The sequence below is a fragment of the Carcharodon carcharias genome, chromosome 25 (assembly GCF_017639515.1).
Source record: "Carcharodon carcharias isolate sCarCar2 chromosome 25, sCarCar2.pri, whole genome shotgun sequence".
Lineage (NCBI taxonomy): Eukaryota > Metazoa > Chordata > Chondrichthyes > Lamniformes > Lamnidae > Carcharodon > Carcharodon carcharias.
The window spans coordinates 26,795,964-26,812,353 of NC_054491.1; the positions used below are offsets into that span (position 1 = coordinate 26,795,964).

The following is a 16,390-nucleotide window of genomic DNA, read 5'->3' on the forward strand; positions in this document are numbered from 1 at the left end:
CTTTAATCCGGACTAATGCGAGGTAATGTATTTTGGAAGGTCTAATACAGGTAGGAATTATACAGTAAATGGCAGAACCCTTAAGTGCATCGAAGGGCAGAGGGATCTGGGTGTACAGGTCCACAGGTCACTGAAAGTGGCAATACAGGTGGATAAGGTAGTCAGGAAGGCATATGGCATGCTTGCCTACATCGGCAGGGGTATTGAGTATAAAAGCTAGGAAGTCATGCTGCAGCTGTATAGAACCTTGGTTAAGCCACACTTAGAATATTGCGTGCAATTCTGGTCACCACATTACCAGAAGGACATGGAGGGATTGGAGAGGGTGCAGAGGTTGACCAGGATGCTGCCTGGTCTGGAGGTTATTAGCTATGAGGAGAGGTTGGAGAAACTCGGATTGTTCTCACTAGAGATTGAGGGGCGACTTGATAGAAGTTTACAAAATTATGAGTGGCATGGACAGAGTAGATAGTCAGAAGCTTTTTCCCAGGGTGGAAGAGTCAATTACTAGGGGACATAGATTTAAGGTGAGAGGAGAAAACTTTAGAGGAGATGTGTGGGGCAAGTTTTTTACGCAGAGGTAGTGAATGCCTGGAATCCGCTGCCAGAAGAGGTGGTGGAAGTAGGTACGATAGTGGTGTTTAAGAGGCAGCTTGACAAATACATGAATAGGATGGGAATGGAGGGATACAGACCCTGGAAGTGCAAAATGTTTTAGTTTGACAGGCAATATAATCGGTGCAGGCTTGGAGGGCCGAAGGGCCTGTTCGTGTGCTGTACTTTTCTTTGTTCTTTGTATTGCTCCCTTGGAGTTTCAGCCTCGATTTTTGTGTTCAAGGTCTGGAGATGGATTCAGTGATTCAGAGGTGAATGTGCTACTGATGGGGTTAGGAAATTTAAATTTTATGAGTCAAATGGATGGAAGGGAGTCATTTAATTTCTCTAGAGGGACTGCAGTACGCACCTAGCTGGCTGCTCTCTGAATCTAGGAACCTCTAGATTCCTTGGAGGTGAATCTAGGAATGACCTAGATTCCAGGTGAAAAAGAAGCCAATCACAGCATGTGAAGACAGTTCATAAACTTGGTGCATAAAACATGTTTTCTCAAATTTTTATCCCTAGAAGATATCTATCAAAGCTTCAGATGGCGCTGCTCCCAGTGAATGAGCTGTCAATAGGGACCACACTGGCTTAGTTTAGCTTGAGTCTCTAGCATCCTGGGCTGGAAGCAGAACATTAAAGATGGGTGCGTTGAGTGTTTATTACAGACATGGCTTTGATATTTCCCAATCCTCCCTCTGTAACAGTTTTGATCTAGGCAACCCTTCCGTTTGTAGCATTAACAAATCTGCAACATGGACTCCTCCAGATAGAGCCTGCAGTCTCCTGGAGGTGACCACACTCCCCAGTCTCCTGGAGGTGACCACACTCCCCAGAGTAGACGGCAAAGATAATGGCAAGCATAACGATACCACAAATGCTAAAAGCAGACTCCTCCATAATTTCAGCTAGACTGCTGAAACTCCTTAGTACACCTTATGTAACTGCTTTTGGAAGGCAGCAGTTTTCTTGTCCTGATTGGAATCACGATATGTGCGTTTCCATTAAGCAGAGCTGAATGATCCAAGTCTCGGTAAGTATAAGAACAGGGCTCTTCCTAGTGCAACTTGCATGGAGTGAGCAGCTGGGACTTTGGTGAGTGAGGGAGTTCCGCGAAGAGGGCAAGGAAGTGCTCTTTTCTTTTTCTACCTTTGGTTCTCACCTCAGCACAGAGGAAGAAGCTGATTCGTGAGAAACTGGTAAGTTATTCTACTTATAAGTAGCTTGTACAAGTTAAGGTATGGCAAAGCAGGCACAATAATTGGTCAAGTAGTTGATAGTGAAAAGGATAGCTGTTATCTCCAAAATTATACCAATGGTTTGGTTGAATGGGTGGAAAAGTGGCAGATGGAATTCAGTCCAGAGAAGTGTGAGGTTATGCATTTGGGGAGGGCAAACAAAGCTAGGGAATACACAGTAAATGGGAGGATATTGGAATAGGTAGAGGGAGTGACAGACCTTGGTGTGCATGTCCACAGGTCCCTGAAGGTGGCAGGACAAGTGGATAAGGTGGGAAAGAAGGCATACAGAATGATTAGAATGGGCAGACATGATGGTTGAATGGCTTCTTTCCGTGCCACAACTTTCTATGGTTTTATGGAAGCTTGACTGAGTGGAATGTGCAATCTGTGAAGTGTGGGAAGTCATGGACACACCATGTGCCCCAAAAAAAACATCAGCAGGGAGTGTCACCAGCTGCAGAAGCTTGAGCTCGGAATTCGAACAGTGGCTAGAGGCACGATGATGCATCAGGGAGGCAGAGAGCTACGTGGATAGCATGCTTAGGGGGTTGGTTACACTGCAGGTTAGGAGCATGCAAGTAGAGAAGGAGTCAGTGACTGCCAGGCAGTAAGAGAGCCAGGCAGGTAGTGCAGAAGTCGATCTCGCTCACTAACAGGTTTTTCATTTCGGATACTGATGAGGGCAATAGTTCCTCAGGGGAGTGCAGCAAAAGCCAAGTCCGTGGCACCACGGGTGGTTCAGCTGCAGGGGAGGGGAGAAAGAAGAGTGGAAAGGCAATAGTGATAAAGAGGATTCGATAGTTAGGAGAACAGACAGATGTTTCTGTGGTCATAGACATGACTCCAGGATGGTATATTACCTCCCTGGTTCCGGGGTCAAGTATGTCACAGAGGGATGCAGGACATCCTTCTGGGGGAGGATGAATGGTAAGAAGTTGTGGTCCACATTGTTACTAATGTAAAAAGAGGGATGAGGTCATGAAAGCAGATTTTAGGGAGTTAGGAAAGAAATTAAAAGGCAGGTCCTCAAAAGCAATAATCTCAGGCTTATTCCCAGTGCCATGTGCTTATGAACATAGGGACAGGAGGATTGAGTGATTGAACACATGGTTGAAGAACTGGTGTAGGAGAGAAGAAGGCATCAGATTTCTGAGGATTGTGACCAATTCTGGGGCAGGTGGGACCTGTACAAGATGGACAGGTTGCAATGTAGTAGAACCGGGACTAACATCCTTGCAGGAAGATTTGCTAGTGTTGTTGGGGAGGGGGATGGGGACTGGTGGTGGGAAGCTGATGGGGAGCTCAGGTTGGAGAAACACAAAACTGGTAGCAGAAAGTAGAAGAGCAGTACAAAAAATTATAAGACAGATGAAGTGAAGGCAAGCATCAATAGGGATCAGATTGTGGAATAATGTTAAAAAGACAAAGTTAAGGGCACTCTATCTGAATGCACACAGCATTCACAATAAGGGAGATGATATGAAGGCACAAAAAGATGTAGGCGGGTATGATTTAATTACCATTACAGAAGGTAGTTACAGGGTGACCGAGATTAGGAACTGAATATTCAAAGATATTCGTCATTTAGGAAGGATAAGGAAAGGATTTAGGAAAAGGAGGTGGAATTGGGCTATTTTAGACTAATTGTGTCATGAGAAAGAGCTAATTAATAACCTTGCCATAAAGAAGCCTTTAGGAAATAATGACCATAACATGATAGAATTTTACATTAAGTTTGAAAGTGATAGTTCATTCTGAAACTAGGGTCTTCAATCTGAATAAAGGAAACAAGGTACGAGGGGAAAGTTGGCTATGCTGGACTGGAAAAATACACTTAAAAAATTTGACGGTAGACAGGCAATAGCTAGTACTTAAAGAAATGTTACATGGTTTACAACAAATATACATTCCTCTAAGACTGAAAAACACAACAGGAAAGGTGAATCAACTGTGGCTAACAAAAGAAGTTAAAAATTGCATTTGAAATGGCTTATAAGCTTGCCAGAAAAAAAGTAGGCCCAAGGATTGGGAGAAATTTAGAATCCAGAAGAGGACCAAAAAACTGATAAAGAAAGGGAAGAGAGAATATGAATGCAAGCTAGTGAGAAACAAAGGTGCACTGTCAAAGCTTCTTTAGATGTGTGTAAAGGAAAAGATTAGCAAGGACAAATGTGGGTCCATTACAGGCAGAGACAGGAGAATTTATAATGGAGAACAGGGAAATGACAGAAAAACTAAGCAATTACTTCGTGTCTGTCATCACGGAGGAGATACAGAAAATCTCCCAGAAATGCTAGGGAACCAAGGGACTTGTGAAAATAAGGAACTGAAAGAAATTATTGATAAAGGGGTAGTGCTCGAAAAATTAACTGGATTGAAGGTTGATAAATCCCTGGACCTGATGAGCTACATCCAGAGTATTGAAGGCAACGGCGATAGAGATAATTGGTGCATTGGTGGTTATCTTTCAAAATTGTATAGATTCTGGAAAGGTTCATGCGGACTGGAAATAGCAAATGTAACCCCACTATTTATGAAGGGAGGGAGAAAAAAAGCTGAGAACTACAAGCCTGTTAGCTTAACATCAGTAGTAAGGGAAATGTTAGAATCTATTATAAAGGAAGTGATAATTAGACACTTAGAAAATAGTGCTATAATTGGGCACAGTCAACATGGATTTATGAAAGAGAAATCATGTTTTTGGAGTTTTTTTGAGAATGTTACAGATAAGGGAGAACCAATGGATGTGGTGTATCTGGATTTTCAGATGGCTTTTGATAAGGTCCCATTACAGGAGGTTAGCAAACAAAAAGTAGAGCCCATAGGATTGGGGGTACTATACTGATATGGATTAAGAGTTAGTTAACAGGCAGAAAATAGCAAGTAGGAATAAACTGCTCACTCTCAGGATGGCAGGCTGTTACTAGTGGGGTATGGCAAGAAACAGTGCTGGGGCCGCAGCTGTTCACAAGCTTTAGAAATGTTTTGGATGTGGGGCCAAAAGTAATATTTCCAAATTTTATGACAAAAAACTAGGTGGGAATGTAAGTTGTGAGGAGGTTGCAAAGAGGCGTCAAGGTGACTTGGACAGGCTATTTTGGAGCATAATGTGAATAAGTGTGAAGTTATCCACTTTGGTGGGAAAAAAAGGCAGAATGTTTCTTAAATGGTGAGATGTTGGGAAGTGCGGGTGTCCAAAGGGACCTTGGTGTCCTTGTACATGAGTCACTAAAAGCTAGCGTGCAGGTACAGCAAGCAATTATGCAGATGACACAAAGACTGGCCGGGTGGTTAACAGTGAGGTTGAGTGTCTTGGGCTACAGGAAGATATAGATGGGATAGTCAAATAGGCAGATAAACGGCAGATGGAATTTAACCCTGAAAAGTGTGAGGCGATGCACTTTGGAAGGATTAATTTGACAAGGAAGTATTCAATGAGCAGTATGACACTAGGAAGTTGAGGAACAAAGGGACCTTGGCATGTGTGTCCATAAATCTCTGAAGGCAGAGGGGCATGTGAGTGGGGTGGTGAAAAAGGCATATGGAACACTTGTCTTTATCAATCGAGGCATTGATTACAAAAATAGAGTTGGAGTTGTATAGAACCTTGGTGAGGCCACAGCTGGAGTACTGTGTGCAGTTCTGGTCGACACATTATAGGAAGGATGTGATTGCACTGGAGGGGCTGCAGAGGAGATTCACCAGGATGCTGGTGAATTAAGTTATTTAAGTTATGAAGAGAGGTTGGATAGACTTGGGTTGTTTTCATTGGAGCAGAGAAGACTGAGGGGCGACCTGATCGACGTGTACAAGATTATGAGGGACATGGACAGGGTGGATAGGGAGCAGCTGTTCCCCTTAGTTGAAGAGTCAGTCACGAGAGGACACAAATTCAAGGTGAGGAGCAGGAGGTTTAGTGGGGGATGTGAGGAAAAACTTTTTTACCCAGAGGGTGGTGATGATCTGGAATGCACTGCCTGGGAGGGTGGAAGAGGCAGGTTGCCTCACATCCTTCAAAAAGTGCCTGGAGGAGCACTTGGCACATCATAACATTCAAGGCTATGGGCCAAGTGCTGGTAAATGGGATTAGGTAGGTAGGTCAGGTGTTTCTCACGTGTCGGTGCAGACTTGATGGGCCGAAGGGCTTCTTCTGCAGTGTGATTCTGTGAATTAGGAAGGCAAATGGTATGTTGGCCTTCATCACAAGGGGTTTTGAATACAGAGTAAAGATGTCTTACTGCAATTGTATAGGGCCTTGGTGAGACCGTACCTGGAGTATTTATGTACAGTTTTAGTCTCCTTATCTAAGGAAGGATATACTTGTCATGGAGTGCAGCTGTTCACCAGACTCTCTAGGATGACAGGATTGTCTTTTGAGCAAAGATTGATGAAACTGGGCCTGTATTCCCTAGAGTTTTAAAGAATGAGAGATGATCTCATTGAAACTTACAAAATTCTTACAAGGAATGAAACAATAGATGTAGATAGGATGTTTCCCCTTGCTAGTGAGTCTAGAACCAGAGGACACAGTCTCAGAATAAGGGGCAAGCCACTTAGGGCTGAGGTAAGGAAGAATTTCTTCACTCAGAGGGTGGTGAATCTTCGGAATTCTCTACCCCAGAGGGCTGTGGAAGCTCAAACAATGAGCATGTTCAAAACAAAAACTGATAGGTTTCCAGATACTAATGACATCAAGGGATATGGAGATGGTGTGGGAAAGTGGTCGAGGTAGATCATCTGCCATGAGCTAACTGAATGGCGAAGCAGGCCTGACAGGCCAAATGGCCTATTCCTGCTCCTATGTTCCCATGTTCCTATTGTCCTAAGAACTGGGAGAGGGCTTTTTCTCTCATGAGCTACCCTTGATACTTCATCATGTGCAGCCCCCACTAGCTCACTATCTACCCATTAGGAAAGCAAATATCTGGACTGGTGCCTGAGAGGAACGGAGTGAGTGATGGTGCATCCTCAGGAGGATTCTCTTCCTCCAAGGTGTCTCTTGTTCATGAATCTCCTGTTGTTGTGAAGGATCTAGAAACAAGAGAGAAGGGCAAGAGTTAGGCAGGACATTAAAAGGTTGCTTGAGATTGCTTGAAGTTGAAGGTTGTTATGTTTGCTGAGGTGAATGGAGGGATACACATGATGTCATTTTAACTATAATATTCCAAACTTCTCTCAATTCATAAGAACACACCAATTAGGAGCAATAGTCCATTCAGCACCTCGAGCCTGCTCCATCTTCAGTAAGAATATGGCTGATCCAATTGTGGCCTCAACTCCACATTCCCACCTAAACCTGATATCCTTTGACTCCCTTGTCAGTCAAGAATCTATCTACCTCTTCCTTAGAAATATTCAATTACCCTACCTCCACCACTCTGGTGAAAAAAATTCCAAAGACACATGACCCTTTGGGAGACAAAAAGTTCTCCTCATCTCTATCTTAAGTGAAAGGGCAAAATGGTGGTGAATGGATTTCAAATGTAGGCAAATGTGAGGTCAGCCTCACAAACAGAGCGAGAGTGGCGGAGCAGGTAAAACAGCTGGTGGTCCCCCAGAGCGGAACCGGGAGGAAGTGTGAGAGGAGCTGCGATTTTAAATTGTAAGGAAAACCAGGTCCAAGACCAGAGCGGGACCATGAGGCAGTGCGAGAGGAGCAGCAACGTTGGTGAGATTTAAAAAACAAAGCGGAAGCTGAGAGTCAGAGCGGAGATTTAAGAAGAGCAGGAGCTGGACTTGGGGCTGAAAGTGGCGTGAGGACGTTATGATTCAAAAAGTGACATGACGCAGGGGAGGCAGCTGATTGGTAAGTACGGTCAGGTGAGTACTTCTACTTTTTCTATTAATTAAACTGCTGCAGTCCAATAGCTTAAACAAAATAAGGTGAAGACTTTGGGCTGTGGTGGGAGTGTTTGGAGTGGAAAAGGCCCCCTAGGTGTTCTTTAAAGGGAGTAACTAACGAGCTTAATCTAAAGGGAAGTCGTGGCAGCAGAGCTTGGACCCGTGATATGCTCCTCCTGCTGTTTGTGGGAAGTCATGGACACTTTCAGTGTCCCTGGTGGCCATGTGTGCAGGGAGTGCTGGCAAACCACATTTTGGAGTTGGAGCTGTGGGTAGATTCACTGTGGAGCATCTGCAATGTTGAGTTATCGTGGACAAAACGTTCAGTGAGGTGGTCGCACCGCAGGTAAAGACTGCACAGGCAGAAAGGGGCTGAGTGACCACCAGGCAGAACAGAGGAAGGCAGGTAGTACGGGAGTCCGCTGTAGCCATCCCCCCCTCCCAGTTTTGGATACTGTTGGGAGAGAGGACTTCTCAGGGGAAAGCAGCAGGGGCCAAGTCCATGGGTGGCTTTGCTGCACAAGAGGGAAGGCAGAAGAGTGGCAGGGTTATCGTGATAGGGGATTCAATAGTAAGGGGAACAGACAGGCATTTCTGTGGCTGCAAAAGAGACTCCAGGATGGTGTGTTGCCTCCCTGTTGCCGGGTCAAAGATGTCTCGGAGAGGCTGCAGGGCATTCTGAAGGGGGAAGGTGAATAGTCAGTGGTCGTGGTACATATTGGTGCCAACGACATAGGTTAAAAAAAAAGGGATGATGTCCTACAAGCTGAATATAGGCAGTGAGGGCATAAATTAGAAAGTAGGACCCCAAAGGTAGTAATCTCAGGATTACTACCAGTGCCACATACTAGCGAGAGTAGAAATAACAGGAAGTCACGTGTCAACTATAACAAAGCCTTGGTTAGATTATACCTTGAGTACTGTGAGCAGTCTGGGCATCTCCCCTTATGAAGGATGGCTTTTGGGGAGAGTGCAGCATTGGTTTATCAGAATGATACTTGGACCCCAAAGGATAAATTATGAGGAGAGATTACACAAACTAGGGGTGCATTCCCTGGGATTAAGGAAGTTAAAGGGTAATTTGATTGAAGTTTTCAAGATATTAAGGGAAACAGGGCAGATAAAGAAAAACTATTTCTGGTGCTTGGGAAGTCTATGGAGGGAAGTTGGCAGGGTCATGGTCTAAAAATTAGAGCCAGACCATGCTGGAGTGAAAGGGGAGTCAACAGGTGCTACTCTAGCATAGTTTAGCTTGGGTTTCTAGTGTCCTGGGCTGGGAGCACAACATTAAAGATGGGCTTGTTGAATGTTTATCAACAGACATAGCTTTGATGTCTCCCAATCCTTCCTCTACAACAGTTTTATCTAGCCAGCCCTCCCATTTATAGCCATTAACACCCGTTTGAAACTCGCTTCCACAAAATGTTAATTTTAAATTTTAGGTCTTTGTTATCCATACGTATTAAGAGATATAGGAAAAAGGATATGGAGTAAGTTCACAGGTCAGCCATGATCTCACCAGATGGTAGATAGGCCTGAGGGGCTAAATAGCCTACTCCTGTTCCTATGTAAATTGCTAAGAGAAAATACCATCTTCTCCTTTTCAGATACTCATGACTGTTTGAGCCAGTGATCTCCTGCCCTTTGTGTTCTGCCGGTAAAGGACCATGATGTTAGGCACTCTTCCCCCAGTTTTGGTCTTGCCTCTGGAATTATGTACGATCTTGTCCTGCAGAGAGTTGATGAGAGTTAGTGAATGAATGAATGGCTTGCTGAAAATAGGTCAGTGGAGATGTCTGGGATTCCCACATTGGATGCACTGATAAATGAAGTGATGAGAGGTGGGCGTTATCTTGTGATGAAAGGGTGGGCATACTTGCCCTATATCCATTAGGGTTCAGAAGAATGAGACGTGATCTTATTGAAACATATATGATCCTGAAAGGACATGACAAGTGGATGCTGAAAGTTTAAAAATAAGAGGTTTCCCATTTAAGATTGTTTGAGGAGATTGTTTCTCTCTCTGAGGTCTGAGAATCTTTTGAGCTTTCTTCCCCAGAGACTGGTGGAGGCAGGGTCAATTAATATTTTTAGGGCAGGGGTGGATAGGTTCTTGACTAGTAGGGAAATGGGGGGGATATCGGGGTGGGTGGAAATGTGGAGTTGGGGGCCACAATCAGATCATCCATTACCTTCTTAAATGGTGAAGCAGGCTTGAAGGGTCCAAATGGTCTACTCCTGTTCCTAATTCGTATGGGAGGTGATGAATGTGGAGGCAAGGTGAATGCAATATGTAGTGAAGAAGAAGTGGTAGAAGAAATTAGTGGTTGTACAAGTGATGGTTATGCAAGAAGATTGTGGTGTGGAGAAGGGAACAGAAGTGATTAGTATGTTTGGAACAAGAATGAGATGTGGCAGTGAGTCCTTGCAAATGAAAGATGAGACAGAGAGGAAAGAAATGTTGAGACTGGTGGATTGAAGGAGGAGAGGTGATTAGCTGCACTCACCTTGCTGCTCATGAAGTCATTGAACCCAGGTTCTGAGGTGACGCTGCCACTAAGCCTCTCTATATACCTATATCCAGGTCTGCTTCATTCTGGTATAATAAAAGCAAAATACTGAAGATGCTGGTAATCTGGCCTTGGGAATGCCCTTAATGACCCTGTACAGTAACTGCTCTCTTCTTGCCTTCACTAGGACCTCCAGGGAGCCATCTGAAAAGTGGAAGGCAGCCTTTTGACTCATCAGTGTCCTCAAAAAGTCTTCAGAATTTCTTCAATAATAACTGCAGGACGGAGAAGCAACCTCACTTTAAGAGGTGCATGCATGCTTTATGTAGTGAGCCAAGTTACATGCATGCTGTGGGCAGATTGCTGAATTCATGACATAATCAGAAGCCTAGTCCTTCAAACCTATTGAAATAAGACTTGTGAATTCAAATGAAGATCCCAAGCCAAAAGGTTATGGGGCTTGGACCTGGGTAGCACATACCCACTTAGCACCCAAAATTAAAAATCAAGGGTTTAATGTTCGGCAGGCATTACACTACCACCATAGGCACTCATAGGATCAAGAAGAGTAGTGCCAGACATGTTAACAACCTCAAACAAATTGCAAGATGTGATTCCTCAGTCAAATTTAGTCTTTCTTGCAAGCTTGCGAGGGGGCTATGAAAACTTTGTATTTTTAATTGTCCTTCTCCTCATCCATTACGGGACTCTGCATGTGCACCCAATTTGTCATGTCTGCCCTTGACCCTAGACTCCAGAGAACTAACTGGAGAGGAAACCAGAAGTGGGGTTGCTGAAGAATGCTGCTTTGCTGAGCCTGAAGAAATCATGCACAAAGAGGTACTTTGCACTACATGCTGATGTACCTGCATGAATTACAAGGTAATGCAGCATGTGATCCCATAGTTTATGCCAGAGCCAAAGAGAAGGGATCCGCTGGATGTTTTGGGACTCTCTGTTCTTTTGCATGGAGCATATATGGTGTCCCAAAGCAGGAGACACTCAAGAGTTCCTGGAACCAAGCGGCTAGGTGCTGCTCTGAAGTCTGAGATTGGACAGGTGGGATTGGCTGGTGTGGGCGGGGGGGGGGGGGGGGGGGGGGGGGGGGGGGGGGGGGGGGGGGGGTTGGGTGGTGGCTGGGGGAAAAGAGACAGAAGAGACCAAAGACAGGGAGGCCTCTGCTCATAAACCCTTAATACAGTTGGTTGGGCTGTGGAGGAGGGAGTGGGAGCAGACTACTGAGGCTTCCAAGAGAGATCTCCCATACATCTCCACTAGAAGGAGGCCAGTATAAAGGGGAGAGACTGAGCCTTCCCCAATGGTGTGAGCAGGCCTGGCATCCAGTTTCACTGAGGGGTCCTAAATCAGGCATTAGGCTCCTCATTTATGCAAGAGGCCAAACACCTGCCTTAGGCAGTCATTCTGGAAACCTGCAAAATGGCCCGGCTCAATCTCAGGTTGGATATTCTCCAGGCATTCCTGGGATGCTGGACATTTGTCCCAAAAATTAAACTTCGCCTCCTTGTTACCCCCAATCACGGTGTAATATAATTTTGTTATAAGCTCTGATTTATTAGAGAGATTAAATGAACCACTGAGGTTTATAAACCAATTTCTGATCTAAATTGATTTTTGAAAAACAAAGCAATTCATGATTTTTATACAAAATCTGTTAAGATTTTGTCCCCTGATTTGAGATGCTGGGGTTGACATTACTATGGCACAGAGTTAGGACTGGTGTCATAAACAAGTACACCCCATGCGAAAGGATGATGTCACCCATGGCAACATGCAGATGTGGAATCAAAAAGTCAAAGATGAATAAAGGCAAATTGTGATTGATTAACTTGAGCAAGATCTTTGATGGAGTAATGGACAAAACAGCGAGATTGATGCTAAATGGACTTTCAAAAGGCATTTGATAATGTACTGTATAAACAGACTAATTAGCAAAATTACATCTCATAGGATTAAAGATGTAGTGGCAGCATGGATACAAAATTAGATGTGGGGCAGAATGTAGAGGGTAACAGAATAACTGAATTTCAAACTGGTGGTATGTAAAATTGTGGTGTTCCCTAGGGTTCAGTGTTGTGGAACTGGAACTCTGTTCAACACGCTTCCTATCATTGTAAACATCAATCTCTGCACATCCGCCCACTGATGAAAACCATCTGTGCTGCACCTCACTTATCAAGCCATGATGGCCTGTTCAAGTCACCTTCTGTCCGCCACCAATCTTGGCACCCAATATGGAGCACCCTTCCTGAGCAAGATCTACCAGCAGACCATCCTTTGGATCAAGGAATGGGAAACATGGGAAGTCACTAACAAATTCCTTGTGACAAACGCCATGTATTAAATGGCAGGGGCAAGAGTGGTCCTTGCTAAACAGGTTCAGGACAGGCCAACCTGCCCCTGTGCAGCCAACCTCCACTACTAGGGCCTTAGTACAAACCACTTATGCACTTGTGGAGAGACATAAAAAAAATTGCACATTACCGAGGTGTGTCCCCTCAACAGGCTAAGTGGCAGATTAATCTCCTTAAAATCAGTAAGCTTTTGCTTTGCTTCAAGGATTTGCATTTGATACTGTTGGGATCACTATTCTGTTTGATATATACATTAACGACCTGAATAATTATACAAAGAATAAACTGACCAGGTTATGGGAGTGAGGGCAGAGAGGAGATGGTGGTACTCAAGACAAAACCAGTTGTGTGGTCAGTGTGACAAGGGGAATTGAAGTAGATTATTTGGTGCAAAATCTAAGAAACAAGAGAAGGGAGATGTTAACAAAGGAATAAGCACTGAACTTTGCAGACAGCAAGCAATGAAGACTAATGACGAGATGAATGGAATAACTAAGGAGCTAATACATACCTCTGCAGGGACTTAATGATGATAGCCACATCATTGCCGTTGGAGTAAGGTACACAACAACAAAAACTTATATTTATATAGTACCTTTAATGTAATGAAACATCCCAAGGCACTTAAGAACAGCATAAACAAAATACGACATAGAGCCACATATGATGATATTAGGTCAGATGACCAAAAGGTGGGTTTTAAGGAGTGCCTTAAAGATGATAAGTGAGATGGAGAGATGTAAGGAGGGAATTTCAGAGTTTAGGGCCTAGACAACTGAAGGCATGGCCATCAACGGTGGAGCAATTAAAATCAGGTTACACAAGGCGGCAGAGTTAGATGAGCACAGGTGTCATTGGGTTGAGAGGCTGAAGAGGTAGGGAGAACAAGGCCATGGAGGGATCTGAATACAACGATAAGAATTTAAAATCAAAACACTATTTGATGTAGGTCTACAAACACAGAGGTGATGGAATGGATTTGCAGCGAGTTAAGACAGAGTTTTAGATGACTTTAAGTTTACAGATGGCAGAATGTGGGAGACCAGTTAGGAGTGCTTTGGAGTAGTCGTCTAGAGATAACAAAGACATGAATCAATGAGCCTGAGGCAGGTGAAGCCAGGCAATGTCTTGTAGGTGGAAATTTAATGATGGCATGGATACGAGGTCAAAAGCTTATCTCAGGATCAAATGTGACACAAAGGTTACGAACAGATGTCTTAATCACAGACTATTGACAGGAGGACTGGAGTTGGTAACTAATTTAGCCAGATAAGAAGCTTCAGTGAGAGGTAAAAGTAGACTGTTTGAAAATCAGGTTTCTGTCAGTACCCAGTGTTAATAGATTTAATGATGGTGTGGATAGCAAACAAGAAAATATTTTGGAGGGAATGTGTTAACAGGTCAGCAGTTATTAACCTGATGACAGGCATATTTTCTTGGTAATGCAAGGCTATCAATAATAGATGCATACTTTCAACTTGACACTACAATTCAGTATGGCTGTCTTTCTTCTGGTATGGTCTTCCTGTTTCACAGCTTTGTTCGGCATAATTGTTGCTCTTTACACGTGCAGCAAGTAGGACAGGCAGGACATTTCATGTTTTTGCGAGCATAGAACCACTGAAAAGCTATGGCGCAGAATAAGGCCATTCAGCCCATCGTGTCTGCACCAGAACATTTTATGCAATTATCATATTCCGAGATTGTGAATGGGATATTACATTTAACAATGTTTGAAGCAGTTGGCAGAAGATCATGTCAAAATATTATTCCAATAGTAGGGATGCTTTGGTCATATGATCTGGGAAGAGCATCTTCCATAGCTGAGAGGTGCAGCATTCTCAAGGCATTTTATTTATCCTTCCAATTTTATTATTTTGCTCCTCAATAAGGATGATTTTTGTTTTGTTTTGGTGTTCTAGAAGTTCCTGGATTGGTACCAAGGTCAGAACCTTGGGACAAAAATTTTGGGACAAAAAACGTAGACTGGTGGATTTGCAAAAGGAATTAAATCTGCAAACTGCGAAGAGCCACAAGGATTAAATCTGAACAAACCTACAGCTGGCTGAGGCTGAAATCCAATAGTGCAACTCAAAGCATGCCTTTTTAAAAACTTACATTTCTATAGTGACCCTTTGCAGAAAGAAGTGACAATCATTTATAGCATGAGGAGAAAGGTATACTCTGAGGAGTGGGGAAAATGAATGCAGGTGGGTCAAAAATATACCTGAAAAGGTAGATTTTGAAGCAATGAGGGAAGTAACAAGGTAGAAGAATTTGGGGGGGGGGGGGTGATGGAGGGAGCAGGGCAGTGGGGATTGCGAATTTTGCACATGAATCACTTGCCTGTCTGGTAATTCTTCATCTGGGTGATTTATATGGTAACGTATGAAAAATCGTTCAGCATCTATCCTCTCTCCTGCAACTTTACTGCCATTTAACAGTGTAACAGATGGCAACCTGGTTAGAGAAATGGAATGAAATGAAAGTCTGCCAGCAAGAGAGGACATCAGTTTATTTTTGATGACTTAACGTTCTATAAAAATCAAACAAGTGACCCCCCCCCAACAAGTGATGAAAACAGCTCTTTGTTCCAGGCTAGTGCAGCGGAGAACAGTGATGTGGCAGGTGGGCTTTTGGATTTCTTTACCCACTTATACAGCTAAAGTTCTGCATTGTTTCCAAATGTCATCAAGACAATGATGAAAATAAAAATTAAAAGCTAATCAATAATCAGTGGGGAGATTAGAAAAGTTAAATTGCATGAAGTTGTCTGGAATTTGGAATTTTCTGCTACAAGTTCCATAAAATTGAACTTATCCAAAACTCTGTTGCCCATGTCTTAACCCACACCAAGTTCCATTCACCCATCATTTGTGCTCATTGATCTATATTAGCTCCCAATTTTCTAATGCTTTAATTTTAAAATTTTCATGATTTTCAAATCCCTCCATGGCCTCACCCCTTATCTCTCCAGCCCTGCAACTCTCCAAAATCTCTGCAATCCTTCAATTCTGACTTTTTACATATCCTTTTTCATCACTTCACCATTGCTGGCTGTGCCTTCAACTAGCTAGGCCCTAAACTCTGGAATTTCTTCCTGAAACTTCTCATTCTATGCTTTCCTATTTCTTGTTGTCCTTTAAGATGCTTCTTAAAAACATCTTTGACCAAGCTTTTGGTCACCTGTCTTAATATCTCTGATGTGGCTCAGTCAAGTTTTGTTTGATAATGTTCCTTTGAAGCAACTTGGAATATTTTACTACATTAGTGATGCCAAATAAACGCAAGATGCTGTTTACAATCTGTAAATTATTTGAAAGAATTAGTTACTTTAAAAAGGCACATTTGATACTATGGGAAGAAAGTAAAAAAGTGGGATTAGATGCAGTGTCTCACATGGAGGGAAAAGACTGATGAGGCATATGGAACACTTGCCCTTTATCAATCGAGGCATAGATTACAAAAGTAGGGAGGTCATGTTGGAGTTGTATAGAACCTTGGTGAGGCCACAGCTGGAGTACTGTGTGCAGTTCTGGTCACCACATTATAGGAAGGATGTGATTGCACTGGAGGGGGTGCAGAGGAGATTCACCAGGATGTTGCCTGGGATGAAACATTTAAGTTATGAAGAGAGGTTGGATAGACTTGGGTTGTTTTCGTTGGAGCAGAGAAGACTGAGGGGCAACCTGATCGAGGGGTATAAGATTATGAGGGGCATGGACAGGGTGGATAGAGAGCAGCTGTTCCCCTTAGTTGAAGGGTCAGTCCCAAGGGGATGTAAGCTCAAAGTGAGGGGCAGGAGGTTTAGGGGGAATGTGAAGTA

General features: G+C 43.5%; 1 protein-coding gene across 2 annotated transcripts in view; it reads right to left on the bottom strand.

Annotated features, from left to right (window-relative positions):
• tbcelb (tubulin folding cofactor E-like b) overlaps positions 1-16,390 on the bottom strand; it is a 57,240-nt gene that overhangs the window by 15,494 nt on the left and 25,356 nt on the right. Inside the window, exons 7-8 of one of the 2 annotated variants that reach the window (XR_005941370.1) lie at positions 14,911-15,024; positions 12,855-12,960 (exon numbers count right to left, since the gene is read on the bottom strand). Coding sequence is in view for 1 of the 2 variants with exons in the window: in XM_041174190.1 (XP_041030124.1) it covers positions 14,911-15,024 (114 nt within the window). In the remaining variant the exon portion in view is untranslated. The remainder of the gene's footprint in view (positions 1-12,854; positions 12,961-14,910; positions 15,025-16,390) is intronic. The other variant, XM_041174190.1, reaches the window with a different exon arrangement.